The 16,091-nt window shown below is 40.4% G+C and overlaps 1 protein-coding gene across 2 annotated transcripts in view; it reads left to right on the top strand.

Moving 5' to 3' along the window:
* Positions 1 to 15,984, top strand: part of MED13 (mediator complex subunit 13) — a 52,085-nt gene extending 36,101 nt beyond the window's left edge. For both annotated transcript variants that reach the window (XM_065646931.1, XM_065646929.1), the window contains exons 16-30: positions 477 to 1,393; positions 2,815 to 2,982; positions 4,068 to 4,291; positions 4,854 to 5,043; positions 5,551 to 6,016; positions 6,667 to 6,886; positions 7,525 to 7,716; positions 7,866 to 8,089; positions 8,546 to 8,688; positions 8,933 to 9,091; positions 9,187 to 9,372; positions 9,564 to 9,712; positions 9,952 to 10,125; positions 11,271 to 11,371; positions 12,050 to 15,984. In XM_065646931.1, coding sequence (XP_065503003.1) covers positions 477 to 1,393; positions 2,815 to 2,982; positions 4,068 to 4,291; positions 4,854 to 5,043; positions 5,551 to 6,016; positions 6,667 to 6,886; positions 7,525 to 7,716; positions 7,866 to 8,089; positions 8,546 to 8,688; positions 8,933 to 9,091; positions 9,187 to 9,372; positions 9,564 to 9,712; positions 9,952 to 10,125; positions 11,271 to 11,371; positions 12,050 to 12,182 — 3,646 coding nt within the window. In that variant the 3' untranslated portion in view covers positions 12,183 to 15,984. The remainder of the gene's footprint in view (positions 1 to 476; positions 1,394 to 2,814; positions 2,983 to 4,067; positions 4,292 to 4,853; positions 5,044 to 5,550; positions 6,017 to 6,666; positions 6,887 to 7,524; positions 7,717 to 7,865; positions 8,090 to 8,545; positions 8,689 to 8,932; positions 9,092 to 9,186; positions 9,373 to 9,563; positions 9,713 to 9,951; positions 10,126 to 11,270; positions 11,372 to 12,049) is intronic.
* The last annotated feature ends 107 nt before the right edge of the window (positions 15,985 to 16,091 follow it).

Genomic DNA, 16,091 nt, shown 5'->3' with positions numbered 1-16,091 from the left:
ATTACCCTTATAGGTCTTTGGAGATACTCAGGAAAGAAAATGTTAAACGTTTCCAGGTGATACTTTCCTCATGGATCCAGCTGAATCTGCTCTTGATAGACCATGTGTATTTTCTTAGTGTGTGTCAACACAATGTGTAAATAGAACATGAACAAAAAAGGTGTCCTTTAGACTCCATACAACCATACAATTTCTAATTTATTCTGACCACACTTGTTTCCTGGAAGCTTTGTGCAAAGATGAAAGGAGGTGGGGAAAGATTCTTTAAGAGTGCTGCCAGTGGGAGTCCTGCAAAGTCATTTAGAACAAATGCTCTTGAAGTTCTTTAGGGAATGAAAATCTTGCTGTGGATTATGAAAGACTAGTTCAAAAAAGCAAATATTAGGAAGGTCCTTCTTTAGAAATTTGAGACTTAAACTTCAAAACCAATGTGCTGGGTGCTTAAAGTTTCTTCTTCTTCTTGTGGCTGCTATTAGTGATGGAAGCGCTATGGATCAGGAGTACGGCCCTGCCTACACACCACAGACTCATACTCCGTTTGGGATGCCACCAAGTAGCGCACCTCCCAGTAACAGCGGAGCTGGAATTCTCCCTTCTCCTTCCACCCCTCGTTTCCCAACTCCTAGAACACCAAGGACTCCTCGAACACCTCGTGGGGCTGGTGGACCTGCAAGCGCACAGGGTTCAGTCAAATATGAGAACTCTGATTTATACTCACCAGCTTCCACGCCGTCGACGTGTAGACCGCTTAATTCTGTTGAGCCTGCAACCGTGCCTTCCATCCCGGAGGCGCACAGTCTTTACGTGAATCTCATCCTCTCGGAGTCTGTCATGAATCTCTTCAAAGACTGTAACTTCGACAGCTGCTGCATATGTGTTTGCAATATGAACATCAAAGGTGCTGATGTTGGAGTTTACATTCCCGATCCAACACAAGAGGCCCAGTATAGGTGTACCTGTGGTTTCAGTGCTGTTATGAATAGAAAATTTGGCAACAGTTCTGGACTGTTTCTTGAAGACGAATTGGATATTCTAGGACGTAACACGGAGTGCGGCAAAGAAGCAGAAAAGCGCTTTGAAGCTCTCAGAGCTACTTCTGTAGAACATGGCAGCGGAGGACTGAAGGAACCTGAGAAACTGCCCGATGAGTTAATACTGTTGCTGCAGGATCAATGCACCAACTTGTTCTCACCGTTTGGAGCAGCTGATCAAGATTCCATTCCCAAAGTCGGTGCAGTTAGCAACCTGGTACGTGTAGAAGAACGGGATTGTTGCAATGACTGCTACTTAGCCTTGGAACATGGACGGCAGTTCATGGACAATATGTCAGGAGGGAAAGTCGATGAAGCACTTGTGAAAACTACTTGCTTGCACCACTGGTCGAAAAGAAATGGTAAATATTGAAACCAGCTTGTTTTCTACTTATCCACCTATGAATTCTTTTAAGGGTTCATTTTTTGTGGTTTTCTTTGTGAATATTGGATGCTTAAGGCTGTTTTTCCACCTGCACGCTTGCATAAACTTCTGTTTTAACAGTGTTCAGAATAACCATTCCTTTTATGCTCTGGTTTGGTACCATACACCAAGTGTAGGCCTTGCCTACCATCAGTAGTAAATTCCTAACATAAATCCAAAGTGTAATGTAAGAACACAGTAACTGTCTGCAGCACTTCGCTAGACGTACGCTTTTAAAGCAGCTTTTGGTGACAGCGTCTGCTGAGGCTCCGTGGAATGAGTGTACGTAGGAAGCGTAGGTGGCTCAAATGGTGACTCTGTTGTCAGGGCTACTCTGGTACAATTAAACAGGATTTATGATTCAGTTGGCTTGCCCCCTTCTTTAAGGGGGGGAGGTATTTTAATGGCATGTGTGGCAAATAAAGCATTATTGTAGCCTTCGCTGTATGTTGGATCTGCCAGAGATCCTTGGATTTTTTTCCTTCTAGGGCCTGACTAATGAAATACGGTCCCATGGAATACCCTTTATTGTGTGTATTTGCATACTTCTCCTCTCAATAATAGGCTTTTCAAGCAGCAGCTCTAGCAGGGTGAACAGTGAAATATGAAACTTTGGTAGCAGTTAGTTGTGATTCATCATTGTTAATGAGGATGAGGAGGACTAACAGTAAAACACAGCCAGGTTTCTGTATCGGTGGGGGATTAAGTTTAAAAGCCCAGGCTATAGATAAATCAGTATCTTTCAGGCACCCAGAAGACTCAGCGTTATTGTGACCCTTGATATTTAAGATTAAAAGATGTAAAGGTACTTTTAAATAGAAGGCTATGAAATTATAGCCATACCAAATTTTGCGTCAGCTTTTTATTCTTCAGATGTTGTACATGAAATGGCACAGTGGTGGCAAGCTGCTGAAATGGGCTGTGATTGTTGAGGCTTTCCTCAGCTTCTGTGGAGTGAGCACTGGGTGGCAGCCTCCTTCATTTAGATGGAAAATCCTGTAGTTTAAGGGCTGTAGAACTTGTTTGTATTTTTAAAATTTATTTTAGGATTTCTTTCCTTAGTTTAAGTCATAAAATGCGAAGGCTTTCAAGGGAAAAAACTCTACAGAAGAAAAAGTAATTTTAAAAAATCCATCTGTGTTTTTTATAAGTGGCTGAGAGCGGAAGAGGGAGAACTCTTAAATCCATGTGCTTAACTTTTGTATCGTGACCTTTGGGTGGCCTGAGTGCACGTTTCAGAAGAGAGTGACTGTATAAAATCAGGGTGCTTTAGGATTCCGGGTGGTTTGTAGAGTGCTTTATTCTCTCCCGTTGTTGCGGCAGGCCTTGACAATTTTTTTTTTTTTTTTGTCCTTTCAGTTGTGGACGTGAGCATGCAGTGTTCCCAGGACATCCTTCGGATGCTCCTCTCGCTCCAGCCGGTTCTGCAGGATGCGATTCAGAAGAAGCGAACGGTGCGGTCGTGGGGTGTGCAGGGGCCCCTCACGTGGCAGCAGTTCCACAAAATGGCTGGCAGAGGCTCCTACGGTAACGTCCTGGCTGGTGACAATCTGCTCCATCTGGGGTCTGGATGGTCTTCGGCGCGTCGGGCTTCTAAACAGCATTTGGCCTTTCTTTAAACTAACAAGAGCTATTGGACATTTCTCTTGAGAAAAACGGAAAATATTTATATTCCTTAAAACAGTAAATGAGTTGAAGATACATGTATTTAAAGTTAACGGCTTCAGTTGCGCTGTTTTACATACAGCTGACGCATCTCCTCCAAGCGAGGGACTGAAATTGCAAAGATGGATTTGATGTTGAAACCAGTAATTGCTCTGTGTGTTGTGTTTTTTTTTTTTTTTTTTTTTTTTTTACTTGAAAGAATACTCCACTTTAATTACCCTAAAAATAATGTAGTTAAAAATACTAGCTTTGAAATGCTTGAAAAAGTGCATTTTATTGCTCAGTAGTTTCAGAACTATGTTGAAGATCTGGGGTTATCCAGTGTGTAGACTATGATAAATACTTGAAGTGGCCAACACGTGATGCACATTTACAGATACAAGGTAAATTTTGTGCACTCAAGATTGAAACTGGCTCATTAGCATATGAGGTTGATTTACCACTATGTACCGGAGTGACCTTTCACCAGCAGATCTTTTGTAGCTATATGTAGAACAAGGCAATAATACATTTAGGGTACATGTAGGTGCATGTTTTTAAGTGTTTTTCCTTTTCTTTCTGTGGTCCTTTCCGTATCCGCTCAGGCTATTTACATTTCTTCCCCCTCTTTCTGATCGCTCTGTGGGGAAGGCTTCCTGGGCACTAAAGATCTGTTCCAGTTGGTTTGTTTACTGATAGAAATACTAAACAACCATGGAACTTCTTCTCGAGCCCTATTATTTCAAATAAAAATAATTAGCTGATGCTTTTATGCAGAGGGTTGGACCATGCACGCAGGTTTTTCATTTCTGTCTGTTAAAATGAGAACTATTCCATTTCTAATCGGTGCTACTTCCTGTTAGGTGCTGGGAAATGCCAGTGTTTTTTCTGTTCGTGTTTCCTAGAAGCAGGGTGTTAATTTTAAGCTTTCTGCTTAATATATTGGAAAATGTGTCTTCCTTTTCCAGGAACCGATGAGTCCCCGGAACCGCTGCCAATCCCAACATTTTTGTTGGGATATGATTACGATTTTCTGGTGCTGTCCCCATTTGCTTTGCCGTATTGGGAGAGGCTGATGTTGGAACCTTACGGATCTCAAAGAGATGTTGCGTATGTTGTGGTGTGCCCTGAGAATGAGGCTCTGCTGAACGGAGCAAAAAGCTTCTTTAGGGATCTGACTGCAATATATGAGGTACATTATTTATGGCAGTTACCAGTGAAATGGATTTTTGAAAGACTGTTTCTAAGACATACTCACAAGTACTTATCAGGCTTGTCTCAGATGATATAAATGCTTGCACAGAACACTGTCTGGGGAAGCTGCTAGAAAGGATTTTAGGAATGGACACTTGGAAGATAAGGGTTGTTCATGCTGCTCACCATTCCTTTTAGTAAGAGCTGGTTTGAGAGTCTTTATCTGATAAACGCCACTCAGTGGTAAAACTCTGTATTACCACTTTAGTTGTTTTAGCTACATTTAATTAATTAATTAAATGCATGTATTGCTTGGATTGGGATTAAGATAGAGATGATGTATCAGCCTGTTTTTTCTTGCATTTAGGAAAACCTGAAAACAAACTATAAAATCACTATTAGATATTTCACACTGGTATAGTATTCTAGAATTAAAATGTTACTTTGGAATATTATCACTAAACTATGAGTCTTCTGCCTTTATATGTATGTTCCTTTGTGTAATATTTAACAGGCTTACAAATTCTTTATCTTCAGTCTTCTCTCTTACTTCTTTGCAGTCGTGCAGGCTTGGGCAGCACAGACCCATCTGTAAGTTATTGCCCGATGGGATCATGAGAGTTGGTCCTACTGCTTCAAAGAAACTTTCGGAGAAGCTGGTCACAGAATGGTTCTCCCAGACAGCTAATGCCAACAATGAGGCATTTTCCAAACTCAAACTATATGCCCAAGTTTGCAGATACGAGCTGGGTATGACATTATTTTTAGCGTTTCTTGTTTCGTACAATTACCTCTTACTCCATTCCAGTAGAGAAGAAACTATAGCATTTATTCTGTGAGTGTTATTTGTTGCAGTTTTCTGGTTTTAAGCTTGGGGGGGGAAAAAAAAAGAAATCCATACCCCCCATTTATTTAGATATGTGCTAAAATGGCTTGTTATCATCTAGCAGTGTCTTTAGGGAATGCAGTCTTGCTGCCTGGCAGCGACTTTTGTCTTTTTTGTATCGGTGACTTAAATTGTGAAGCAGTGATTTCTAGCAATTCAGCATGTCTGAAAAAAAATATTTTGAAATGGATTTCTGGATATTTCCAAGAGAGTCTTATGGGAATATTAGAATTTAGAAATTGAATACAGGTGTTTTGGGAGGTAAAATGTATGCTGTTTTGCTCTCTTTTGTGAAAACCGTCGACTTACATAGATGCTTAAAAACAGCCACAATATAAAATTTATGCTTTTTTTTTTTTTTCTGGTTTTAGGTCCTTATCTTGCTTCTCAGCCTTTGGACAATTCTTTACTGTCCCAAACCAATCTGGTCCCGCCAGCCAGCCAGCCAGCCTCTGCTCTGCCCGCGGTGACGGCTGGCACTGGGAATCCCAACACTCCGTCGGCTGCTCCTGCCGCTCCCACCAGCAGCACCGTGACAACAACATCCAACAGCGCCGTGTCTTCTGCCGCTACCACCGCTAACTCCACGCTGACCACCACTGCCCCGGCGTCCTCTTCTGCCAGTATAGGCAGTGGGATACCAACAAACAAGCCTTCTTCGTTTCCGCCTTTTCCCAGTATGAACAATACGGCTCCAGCCTCCCTGCCCGCACAGGCTGCGACAGTGCAGAATGGGCAGGCGGGGGGGCAGCAGCAACAGCCAGCGCTGCAAACAGCCGGGATGGCTGGAGATGCTGCTTCAGCACCTGCACAGCCCCATCCAGAGGTTTCTGAAAGGTAATGAACGACAGAGTCAAACCCACTTTGGCTAAAAAAAAAAATCCCTCAGCTCTCTGTGAATGCTGCTCTCGTCCCCTCAGTAAAAATCCTGTATTTCTGTTCTAGTCGCCAGGCTGCTTTTTAGGGAGAATGAGAGTTCATTCATGGTGGAGCTGCACTTCTTGGTTCCAGTCTTAGCTGCAGTTCTAATTGCATCTCAGTGTCTGCTGTGGTACAAAAATAAACTCTGTTTTTTCTTCCCTCTTTAAAGAGAAAAAATTCACCAAACTACTCACTTCTATATTTTAACGGGGAGTGGTGAGAATACATAACCACCATCTTAAAGTTCTACTTTCTTTTATCAAGGTTATAGCAGTAAAGACAGCTCTGACTGAGAGAGTGACCTTGTCGGTGTTCTTGTTCCCCAGTTGGAGCAATAGAACTTTGTGCTGTTGAGCTTCTGTAATAAAGAAGGCTAAAGAAAAGACAGGCGATACTGAGTTGCTGATAAACTCACATTAAAAAAATGGAATAAAAGACTTTTTGACACCACGGTTGACTCAAAGGTCTTTCAGATGAATATTTGACAATTTGATCTTAGGTTTAAAGTAAAATAAATAATTATAAACCTCAGCTTTTTGTAACTGGTTTCAAAATTTTATTTCCAGCACTATGGATCGTGATAAAGTTGGAGTCCCTACAGATGGAGATTCACATGCTATCACCTATCCACCTGCAATTGTAGTTTACATAATTGATCCTTTTACGTATGAAAAAAAGGATGAGAACAGTAGCTCATCTAGTTTGTGGACGCTTGGACTTCTGCGCTGCTTTTTAGAGATGGTTCAGGTTCTTCCTCCTAACATCAAGAATATAATTTCTGTGCAGGTGAGCCAACGTTACAGAAACATGCCGAACACAATATCTTTGGCTGTGTTTTGGAGGCGATAACGCCCTCAAGGTGAAAGTTCCGTTTGCTTTGTAAACATTACTTACAGTTCCACGGCTGTTAAATCGTTAAGATTGTAGTCTTTAGAGCAGTTTGGGTGTTCTTAACCAAAGCCAAATCATGTAGTAGATTCCAAAACTCATCAGTCTTATGTCTGAGGAAATGTCGTGGCCCACTCCGATACTGAGTGAAGTACAGGAAAGCTGCTTGTCCCGTCACTGGAATCGGATCCGCCAGCCTGACCCTGCTGAGCTTTAGGCAGCGCTCCTTCCCGATAAACGGCCCACCTAATGCTGTCAGCAGCTGCACAGCTCGTTCACAGGGGCGCCTTTTGGAGGCATCATTTAGATTCTCATCTGAACAGATTCTTCTTTTTCTCTGAAGAAAACTTCCATGAGTATAATTTCTTGAAATCTCACATAGCTTTGGAAGAAGCAGCAGGAAATATCCAAGAACCAGAGAAGTTTGATTGCAAAGTAGAATTCTAAAAGCACTGTACCCAAGTACTATCTCAAACGCCATTTTATCTGATGAAGAAACAGTAATTTTTTTTTTTCCCCTCTGTAATCTGTTCTAGATTGTGCCATGCCAGTACCTTCTACAACCTGTGAAACATGAAGACCGGCAGATTTACACTCAGCATTTAAAATCTTTGGCATTTTCAGCTTTTACTCAGTGTCGGAGGCCTCTTCCAACTTCCACCAACGTGAAAACTTTAACTGGCTTTGGCCCAGGTTTAGCCATGGAAACGGCTCTGAAGAGCCCTGATGTGAGTGGTGTTCATGTCGTTGTGTAAATGCGCAGATCAGAGAAATGTCCCTGTTTATTAAATCACTGGTGTCTTTCACATTAACTAACTAGAGTTCTTAGGAATAATTGCTTCCCGAAACTTCACTGTCTGTTCTGTCATCTTTATAGAGACCTGAGTGTATTCGACTCTACACCCCTCCTTTTATACTGGCTCCTGTAAAGGACAAGCAAACAGAACTAGGAGAGACTTTTGGAGAAGCTGGCCAGAAGTATAACGTACTTTTTGTTGGCTACTGTTTGTCTCACGATCAAAGGTGGCTCCTTGCATCCTGTACAGATCTCTATGGAGAACAGTTAGAAACTTGCATAATTAATATTGATGTACCAAACAGGTAAGAACAAAACTGTTAAATTAATTTTTAGCATGTGTGTGTTCTTTCAGTGCCCTGAACAATTAGTTTATGATGCTGTAAGAATAACTCTTGATTTTTGTAGACTCATTATATTCCAAAACTAGCTAAAGAAAATGAGTATTTTCCATATTATGTGCATATCGTTCTGAGTTGAATTTCTAGAAGAACATTATTTGGTTTCATGTGATTCTTGAGTGGTTTTGTATGTGTGTTCATACACACACCCCTCCTTATACTGGCTTTTTATGTCAGTGTTAGAATGTGATTAATCAAAAAACCCCAAACAAACTGAACTTGCAATTGATCTACTTCAGTAGTGATGTTCTTGGGTCCTGTCAGTATTCAGGTCAATAGAAATAAGTAGTTCCAAATATGGCAATAAAAACTTGTTGCAGATGGGTTCTAGCTTTGTTCTCTCTTCTTTCTTTATTCTAGAGCTCGCAGGAAAAAGGGCTCTGCCCGCAGACTTGGGCTTCAGAAACTCTGGGAATGGTGCTTGGGACTTGTGCAGATGAGCTCTTTGCCATGGAGAGTTGTAATAGGCCGCTTAGGAAGAATAGGACACGGGGAACTAAAAGGTAATGTTAGCGATTTTTAGAGTCTGAAACTTGATTTGAAGCTTGCATTTTTCAATAATAATAATAATAATATAGAGTGTGTGTGTCCCTATTTCTGGAAGAAGACCCAGAGACTTTTAGAGTTCCTTTGTGTATTCAAAACTTAACAGACATGAAGTTTGCACCTCACACTATTGCACGTAAGATGTATATTCTGCAGCAAGCACTGTTTTTCTAGACAAACCTATATCCCTTATGTCCTCAGACTGGAGTTGTTTGCTGAGTCGCCGAAACCTTCAGTCCCTTAGTAAGAGACTCAAGGACATGTGCAGGATGTGCGGGATCTCGGCTGCAGACTCTCCCAGCATTCTCAGTGCATGTTTGGTGGCAATGGAACCACAAGGATCCTTCATTATTATGCCAGGTATTGGAGAAAACTCTCCCTTTCCCTTTTTTGGCAAGGGAACTAATAGTTTGGGTTTAGCAAAACTAAGGAAATACTTGATTTCTCTTTCAAAGATTCTGTATCGACTGGCTCTGTATTTGGACGCAGCACCACTTTAAACATGCAGACATCTCAGCTGAACACCCCCCAGGACACGTCGTGCACTCATATACTGGTGTTTCCCACATCTGCATCTGTGCAAGTAGCATCGTCAACCTATACCACTGAAAACTTGGATCTGGCCTTTAACACAAACAATGGTTAGTAGATTGGATTTACTCATTTTAAAAGCAAACCAACCAAACCCCCCCTCGTTACTCCTCCTGTAATAAGACTGTTTATTCTCATGAACCACAAGATTTACATGGAAAATCGCTTGATTTCAGAACACATTGTCATATCTTGTACGTAGGGAACCTGTAGAAATTCACTGTTCTTGTTCTTTTTCAAGATGGAGCAGATGGAATGGGAATCTTTGACTTGTTAGACACTGGAGATGATCTTGATCCTGATATCATAAATATCCTTCCTGCATCCCCCACTGGATCCCCTGTACATTCTCCAGGGTCCCACTACCCCCACGGAGGTGATATGGGCAAGGTAACTACTAACGTAGAGAGTTGTGGATGTGTTTTGTTTGTTTTTCTCCATCTGCTAATTTCCTTTTGTGGAATGAAAAGTTCCTATTAGATGTTTTGAATCAATTGGATATTGGATTGTGTTTGCAAGATTCATGTAACGCTGGGATATTTCAAAACGCGTTGTGTTTTGAAATCTACAGATAATTTCTATCAAGTTTGTGCTCTCCTAATCTTAAACTGTTGCCTGTTGTTTCACAGGGTCAAGGTACAGATCGATTGCTGTCAACAGAATCCCATGATGAAGTAACAAACATTCTGCAGCAGCCATTGGCCCTTGGCTATTTTGTGTCAACTGCCAAAGCAGGTCCATTGCCTGACTGGTTTTGGTCAGCATGTCCTCAAGCACAAAATCAATGTCCCTTGTTTCTTAAGGTACTGTAAATCCAGCAGGCTGGGCAGAGAGTTGTGCAGGGATCTGAATTATGCGAGTTGTTATGCTTAAAACAAAGTTGCTGCATGTCTCTTGGAATACGTCTGCTTTTGCTTCAAGAGAAGTTGGGTTTTAAATTATTGAGCTTGGGCTATTTATGTTCACTTTTTTTTTAAGGGAAGGAAAATGATTAATGGAATTAGCAAATATTCCGAAAGGTTCTGTTCTTCTCATGGTTTCTTCTTGGTAGTCTGGCCTCCTTTCTGGCTTTGGCTTTGTGCTATGCTATTTTGTAAGAATAGGTTGAGTTTCTAGACAGATCTCTGGTTAATGTTTTACTCCCATGTGGGGCCGGCGGTAGAGAGGGAGATTCACAAGTGTAATGTAATATCTCATTTACACTGGGTTAAAAAAATAAATAAATAAAAGTAAATCTCTTTATGTATTGCACAAAGTATGAAAGCGAGGTTTTCCATGATGGCTGTTGCCAAGTGATAGCCATTGTATCATCTGTCTGGATATTGTCTGATCCCCTTATCTTTTTCTGGCACAATCAAAACATACTTGGCACATTTAAGGCCATACATTAGTCTACAGAGAAACTTTCTGTATTAACATTTTTCACTTGTGACTTAAATAGCCATCTCTAATACTAAGCTTTATTTTCTAATGATACAGATATATCTTCTTCAGCCCTATTTGTGTCTGGATTAGCAGTTCCTCTTGGCCTAAGCTCAGCTGTGTCTTTAGTATAAGGCATTTTTTTGAATAGAGGATTTGTTATTTACCCTAAGCAGCTCTACATATGGAATATAAATAAGCCAGTCTTACAGAAAGCAACTGAAGTTCCAAGTCTGTATATTACTAGACATCTTCAGCCACTTGAGTTGCTTTTTGAAAAATCACTTAATGTAGCAAAGGAATTTAAAAAATCCTAGAATTTGTTACACTATTCACACTGTGCTTTTAGGAGAGATCTGCATGCATTTCCCCTATATTCTGATAATTCCTGAGCTTGTTGATGGCCTAAGGATAAGATTTGGTTTGGCTTGTGTGTCAGAGAATGGAAGGTCAGCAATACAGAGGGAAGGAAATGCGCTGTAGCTGAATGGCACAGTAACTGCTGGCATCTCTCCTCCTTTCTTAGGCCTCTTTGCACCTCCACGTGCCTTCAGTGCAATCAGACGAGCTACTCCACAGTAAACACTCCCATCCGCTTGATTCTAATCAAACTTCTGATGTGCTCAGGTATTTATGATTGATCACTTGCAAAAATATTGTGCTTTTCACTTGTAATACTGATGCAGTGAAGCTATATATTTATTTTTCTTGCTGTTAGTTTCTTCTTTGCGCTGCTGATACCCTTAGTACATCATAGAGACAATATAAATTGCTGTGCTTTGATTAAAAGATGGCTTTATCGTAGAACAGTATGATTAAACACCTCTAAGCCCTTCTTAATCAGTGGTGATTACAACTGAAAATATTTGAAAGACAATTAATTTCTCTAGCTAGAAGAGAATTCGAGGTGTAACACAGAAGGTGGTGCATAAATGAGTGGAAGACAGTTACAGATAAGCCAGAATCTTGCATATCAGTGGGAACATGGAAATGCTGAAGTACAAGAGTCTAGAGAGACTCATACAAACATAGGACACTTGTTGAGAAAATGTCAGATTTGTTCGTCTCTCTTTTTAACATGCGAACCTCTTGACATTAAGCGTAGACAATTAAAATGACAAATTTCCGCTGACAGAAAGTTTAGCTTTGAACTCCTTGTAATAATTCTGAAGGCATGTTATTTCAGAATGTTGGCAAACCTAGTTTATGTTTTTAATACCAAAGAAACTGGATTATGTTAAATGAGGACCGTAAAATACTAGTGAGAAAATCTGTTGGCTTGACGGAAGCTTGTTTGCTTTTCAGGTTTGTTCTGGAACAGTACAATGCACTCTCCTGGCTAACCTGTGATCCTGCAACCCAGGACAGACGGTCGTGTCTCCCGATTCATTTTGTGGTGCTGAATCAGTTATATAACTTTATCATGAATATGCTGTGATCTTCATCTGAATTTTGCAAGACAAAAATGAGGAAAAGGGATATTTCACTGCAGGACTAAGTTATAATTCTTCTCAGTGCAAGTTGTTTGTGATGGGGTATGAATCTTGTTACTTCCAGCAAATATTGTTTTGACTTGTGAGAGGGGCACCTACCGCCCTGCTGGCTTTGAGTCATCGGCTGTGGGGACGCTTTAGAATGATGGTCAGAAAGTGTATTATAACATTTTTTAGTAGCAAAATTAACCATTTTTCCCCAACCACAGTATTTGTGAAGAGTAATGAGCCATAGTACCCAGTCATGGTTAATGAATATTAAAAGCATGGAGATGAGAAGAAACACGAGGAACAATAAGTTTCAACCTATGGCTTCGGAACATCAAGATGTTCTTGTATTGGATTATAGTACCTAGTATTCAAAAATGCCTGCATCTCTTATTTATTGTAAGTTTTTAAATGTATAAATTGTCTTATATTTCTTAACCTCTTTTATAAAAATTTTCCTAGAAGGTTTATACTGCCTTCTTGCTTTAAAGCAATTGGTCTAAAATATATGTAATCGTCTTAATTAAAAGTTGCAGTAGGTTGCTTTTAGAGTATTATTTTTTTGTAAGGGGTGGGTGGGGACAGTAAATTTGTATTGTCTTGATGTACAGTTTAATGGGGATAGAGGGGTTAATGTCCATACCATTGTGTGTGGGGGATTTACAGCTAAGCTGTAGTTGCAGAGTACATGTACAGTAATGAAGTTCACTGTGTTTATATAAATTGAAAAGGTACCGGGTCTTACAGCATTTTATATCACACCTTTACAGAGTAACAATGGCAATATATAAGTGATATTGTAGGTGGTTTAACTTGTAGTGAGAATAAAATGAATAAACTCTTCAACTGAAGTTTGTGTTATGGTTCAGAGCTGTGGCTAGATTCTCAGATCTATTTTCAGTATCCAAGTTTAAATATTACGAGAATATCCAGCGTGCGTCGTTGTTACCTAGATATTCTTGGCACTGTGGTGACTGCGTTATTTTCTTCCACGTTAGTGATAAAATGTGAATCTGATGCGGAACACACAGAAAACTCTGATCTCATCCAAAGTCTCCTGGAAGGCTGAAATTTAGCCCAGCTCTCACCATTTTACAAACGCAAAAATAGTCAATCTTGACTTTAAGATTGGTGTGTGTTTAACTCAAATGTGGTGTATATAGATTCTCAGTGAGTTCTGGTATTCAGATTTTATTCCACTAGTAAAAAAAACAGCACGAAACCCTGAACGTTTTTCCTTTCTAACGCATTTTTGGCACTGCGGTGGAGGCCCCAAGTATCGGCGTGTGGCCTTCCCCACCTCCCCTTCCCAGGCTCTGGCTGGGGCACGTGCCAAGGAGGCTCAGCCCTCTGCAAGGAAGGGACTGACAAATCCAAGGCTTTCCTAAACCTCTCCCTCTAGCTACAGTCACCATTTTTTCTCAGTAGTTTCCTTCCTTTCTCCTCGCACATGCCAAATGTCTGATCCTGCTCTAAAATAGCCCCTACGGGTGCTGAAGAGCAACTGTATTTGCTTTTTCTGGGTTCCTCAGTTGACTGCCAGATTAAAAACCGAACTCCTGCAGCGCTCCCGTGAGCCTGCTGTGCTAACCCCTGTCCTGGGTCTGTACGCTGTCTGTCTTGCTGCTTTACACCGTTCAAGGGGCAAGTTTTAAGATCCGTTTGTGCGCCCGCTGTTAATCCCCTACACGGAAGAATTCGCTTGCATTTACCGAACTTACTGTGTTCATGAAAACCATGTTTCGTAAATGCAAAATAACCTGCTTGAGATCATTTTTCCTATAAACAGTCTCACTAAATCATGTATATACAATATTAGCAACTTTTTTGGTTTTGTATAAAGTTGTACAATTGGTGACGAAAATTCAGTCATTTCTTCAAAATACCATGAGTGCAATCAGAAGCTAGTGTATTTTGATAAACAGAATTAAAAACTGGGTCTGTCCATTACTTTATCCTGGTAATGGTAGCGCAGCGCAGATTAAACGGCACATTTTTGTCTTACAGAAGGTTTTTTTTCCTCATTTGGCTGAGATTTTTGAAGTGGAAATGTGCTTCTAAAACTGGAATTTTTTCAGAGCATATGTCCTATCATTTTTTTTTCTTTGTTTGTTTGGTTTTTGAAGCTTTGTTGCTAAGTGGTCATTTTTAACCCTGGCTCAGTTAGCTGAGTTCCAAGGGCTGGGTTTTGATGTGGCTTTCTTTGTGCGAAATCTGATTTGTATTCAGAAAGGTAAGTGAATCAGCAGCCTGAACCTTGGTGTAATAACTATATTCTGTTACCTGGACCACAGCCTTCCCTGTGAAACTCTCCAACTGTGAAAGCTGCCAGTTCCCACTTCCCCCTGAAATGCAATTAAAGCAAATTTTAATACTATAACCACTAGAAAAGATTAGAAGGGCCATTTCTGGAGTGATAGTCACCGCCAGCAATGTACATATCAAACCTGCCACCAGCACCATGGAGCCAACTACTACATTGGGTGTACTTTTTTTGTTAGCTACTTTCACTGAACTGTTTTAAGGGCACATAATAGCTGGTTCATAAATAAAATTGCCACAAGCCAATAACTTGGGTTCTTTAGCAAGTACAAGCTTAAATATTTGAAAATTTCAGCTCTGGCTTCTCAAAATGTCTTACAAGAAAATGTTGCTCCTGGCAGTGCTCTGTTAAGTGGCGGTGGAGTTTTACCTCCTTTTAGGTATCCCGTGAAAGAAGAATCTGAGATACTTCCATTCCAATTTAAAAAAACGTGTTTTAACCTAGCTATTACTGTATTTAAGCCATTTATCACTTTTGACTCACAACTACTTGAATCAGATTTCTGAAAACCCTGATGCTGACCAGCAGGCCACCAGCTGTACTTGCCAACAACCCTTCTGTTTTAAGTAGCTGTAACGTTTAGATCTAACATTTCCTGAAATAATTAAAGGTAAATGAATTTATATTTAAATCCTCAGCTATGTTCTTACTTAGCTGTCAGTTATGGCGCAGATTATTGTATTTCTGTATTTACCTCCGCTGGTAATTTTAACTTCATGTGTTGCTATGAAGACTTGCAGATGTCTTTAATCAAGCACTATTTGTTAATACTGTAATATCAAAATATTATGTCGCATTATTTTAAAGCTTTCAAAAATAAGAGTAAAATGTTTTTTAAAATGCTATTGCACCGTATAATTTGCTGCACAACAGCACAGCATATCAGTCTGGTTTGATAGTAATGCTGCATAAACAATGTTCTGATCTGGGTTTCTTGTGAGAATTTGTTAATTAGGTGACGTTGTAACGACATTACTGTCTCGACAGCCTCCAGCTGGGGAAGTTTTTCCTGTTTTGTTTTGTTTTTTAGTAAAGGACCCAGGACTCTGCTTCATACTTAAAAGTTTTTCATTATTATTGGTTGTGGGTGTACTTTTTGTTTTCAGTGGAGTAAAGCTTAATTTACAGTAGAACTGGATTTGGGACCTACCACAATCCTCAGGGTCACTTTTTCAGGACGTTACTAATCTCGAGCTTTAGGTTTATTTCTGAGCAAACTGGACGTGAGGACCTTGCAGAGCGCTCGCGTTGGGATGACACAGCCTGTGGCCTCGTTACTGGACATGTCACCTTCCGCTGGGACCTTCTCCCATGGCCGAGTCGTCGTCTTTATCATGACAAAAAAAAAAAAAGACGGAATAAAAGCGATTAAAGGAACAAACACTATTGCTGCCGAATGCCATAAACACTGAGTTGTACAAATTGTGATTGAGGAAATGAGGGGGGGGGGGGGGGGAAAGGTTTATACTTTTTAAAAAAAATTTCAAATGGAATAAATTATTCATGAAGCCTTGATTGTGGTGTCGCCTTATTTACAGCCGGG

The sequence above is a fragment of the Caloenas nicobarica genome, chromosome 17 (assembly GCF_036013445.1).
Source record: "Caloenas nicobarica isolate bCalNic1 chromosome 17, bCalNic1.hap1, whole genome shotgun sequence".
Lineage (NCBI taxonomy): Eukaryota > Metazoa > Chordata > Aves > Columbiformes > Columbidae > Caloenas > Caloenas nicobarica.
Note: the sequence above shows the minus strand (reverse complement) of the source record. Positions and strands in the feature narration are given on the sequence as shown.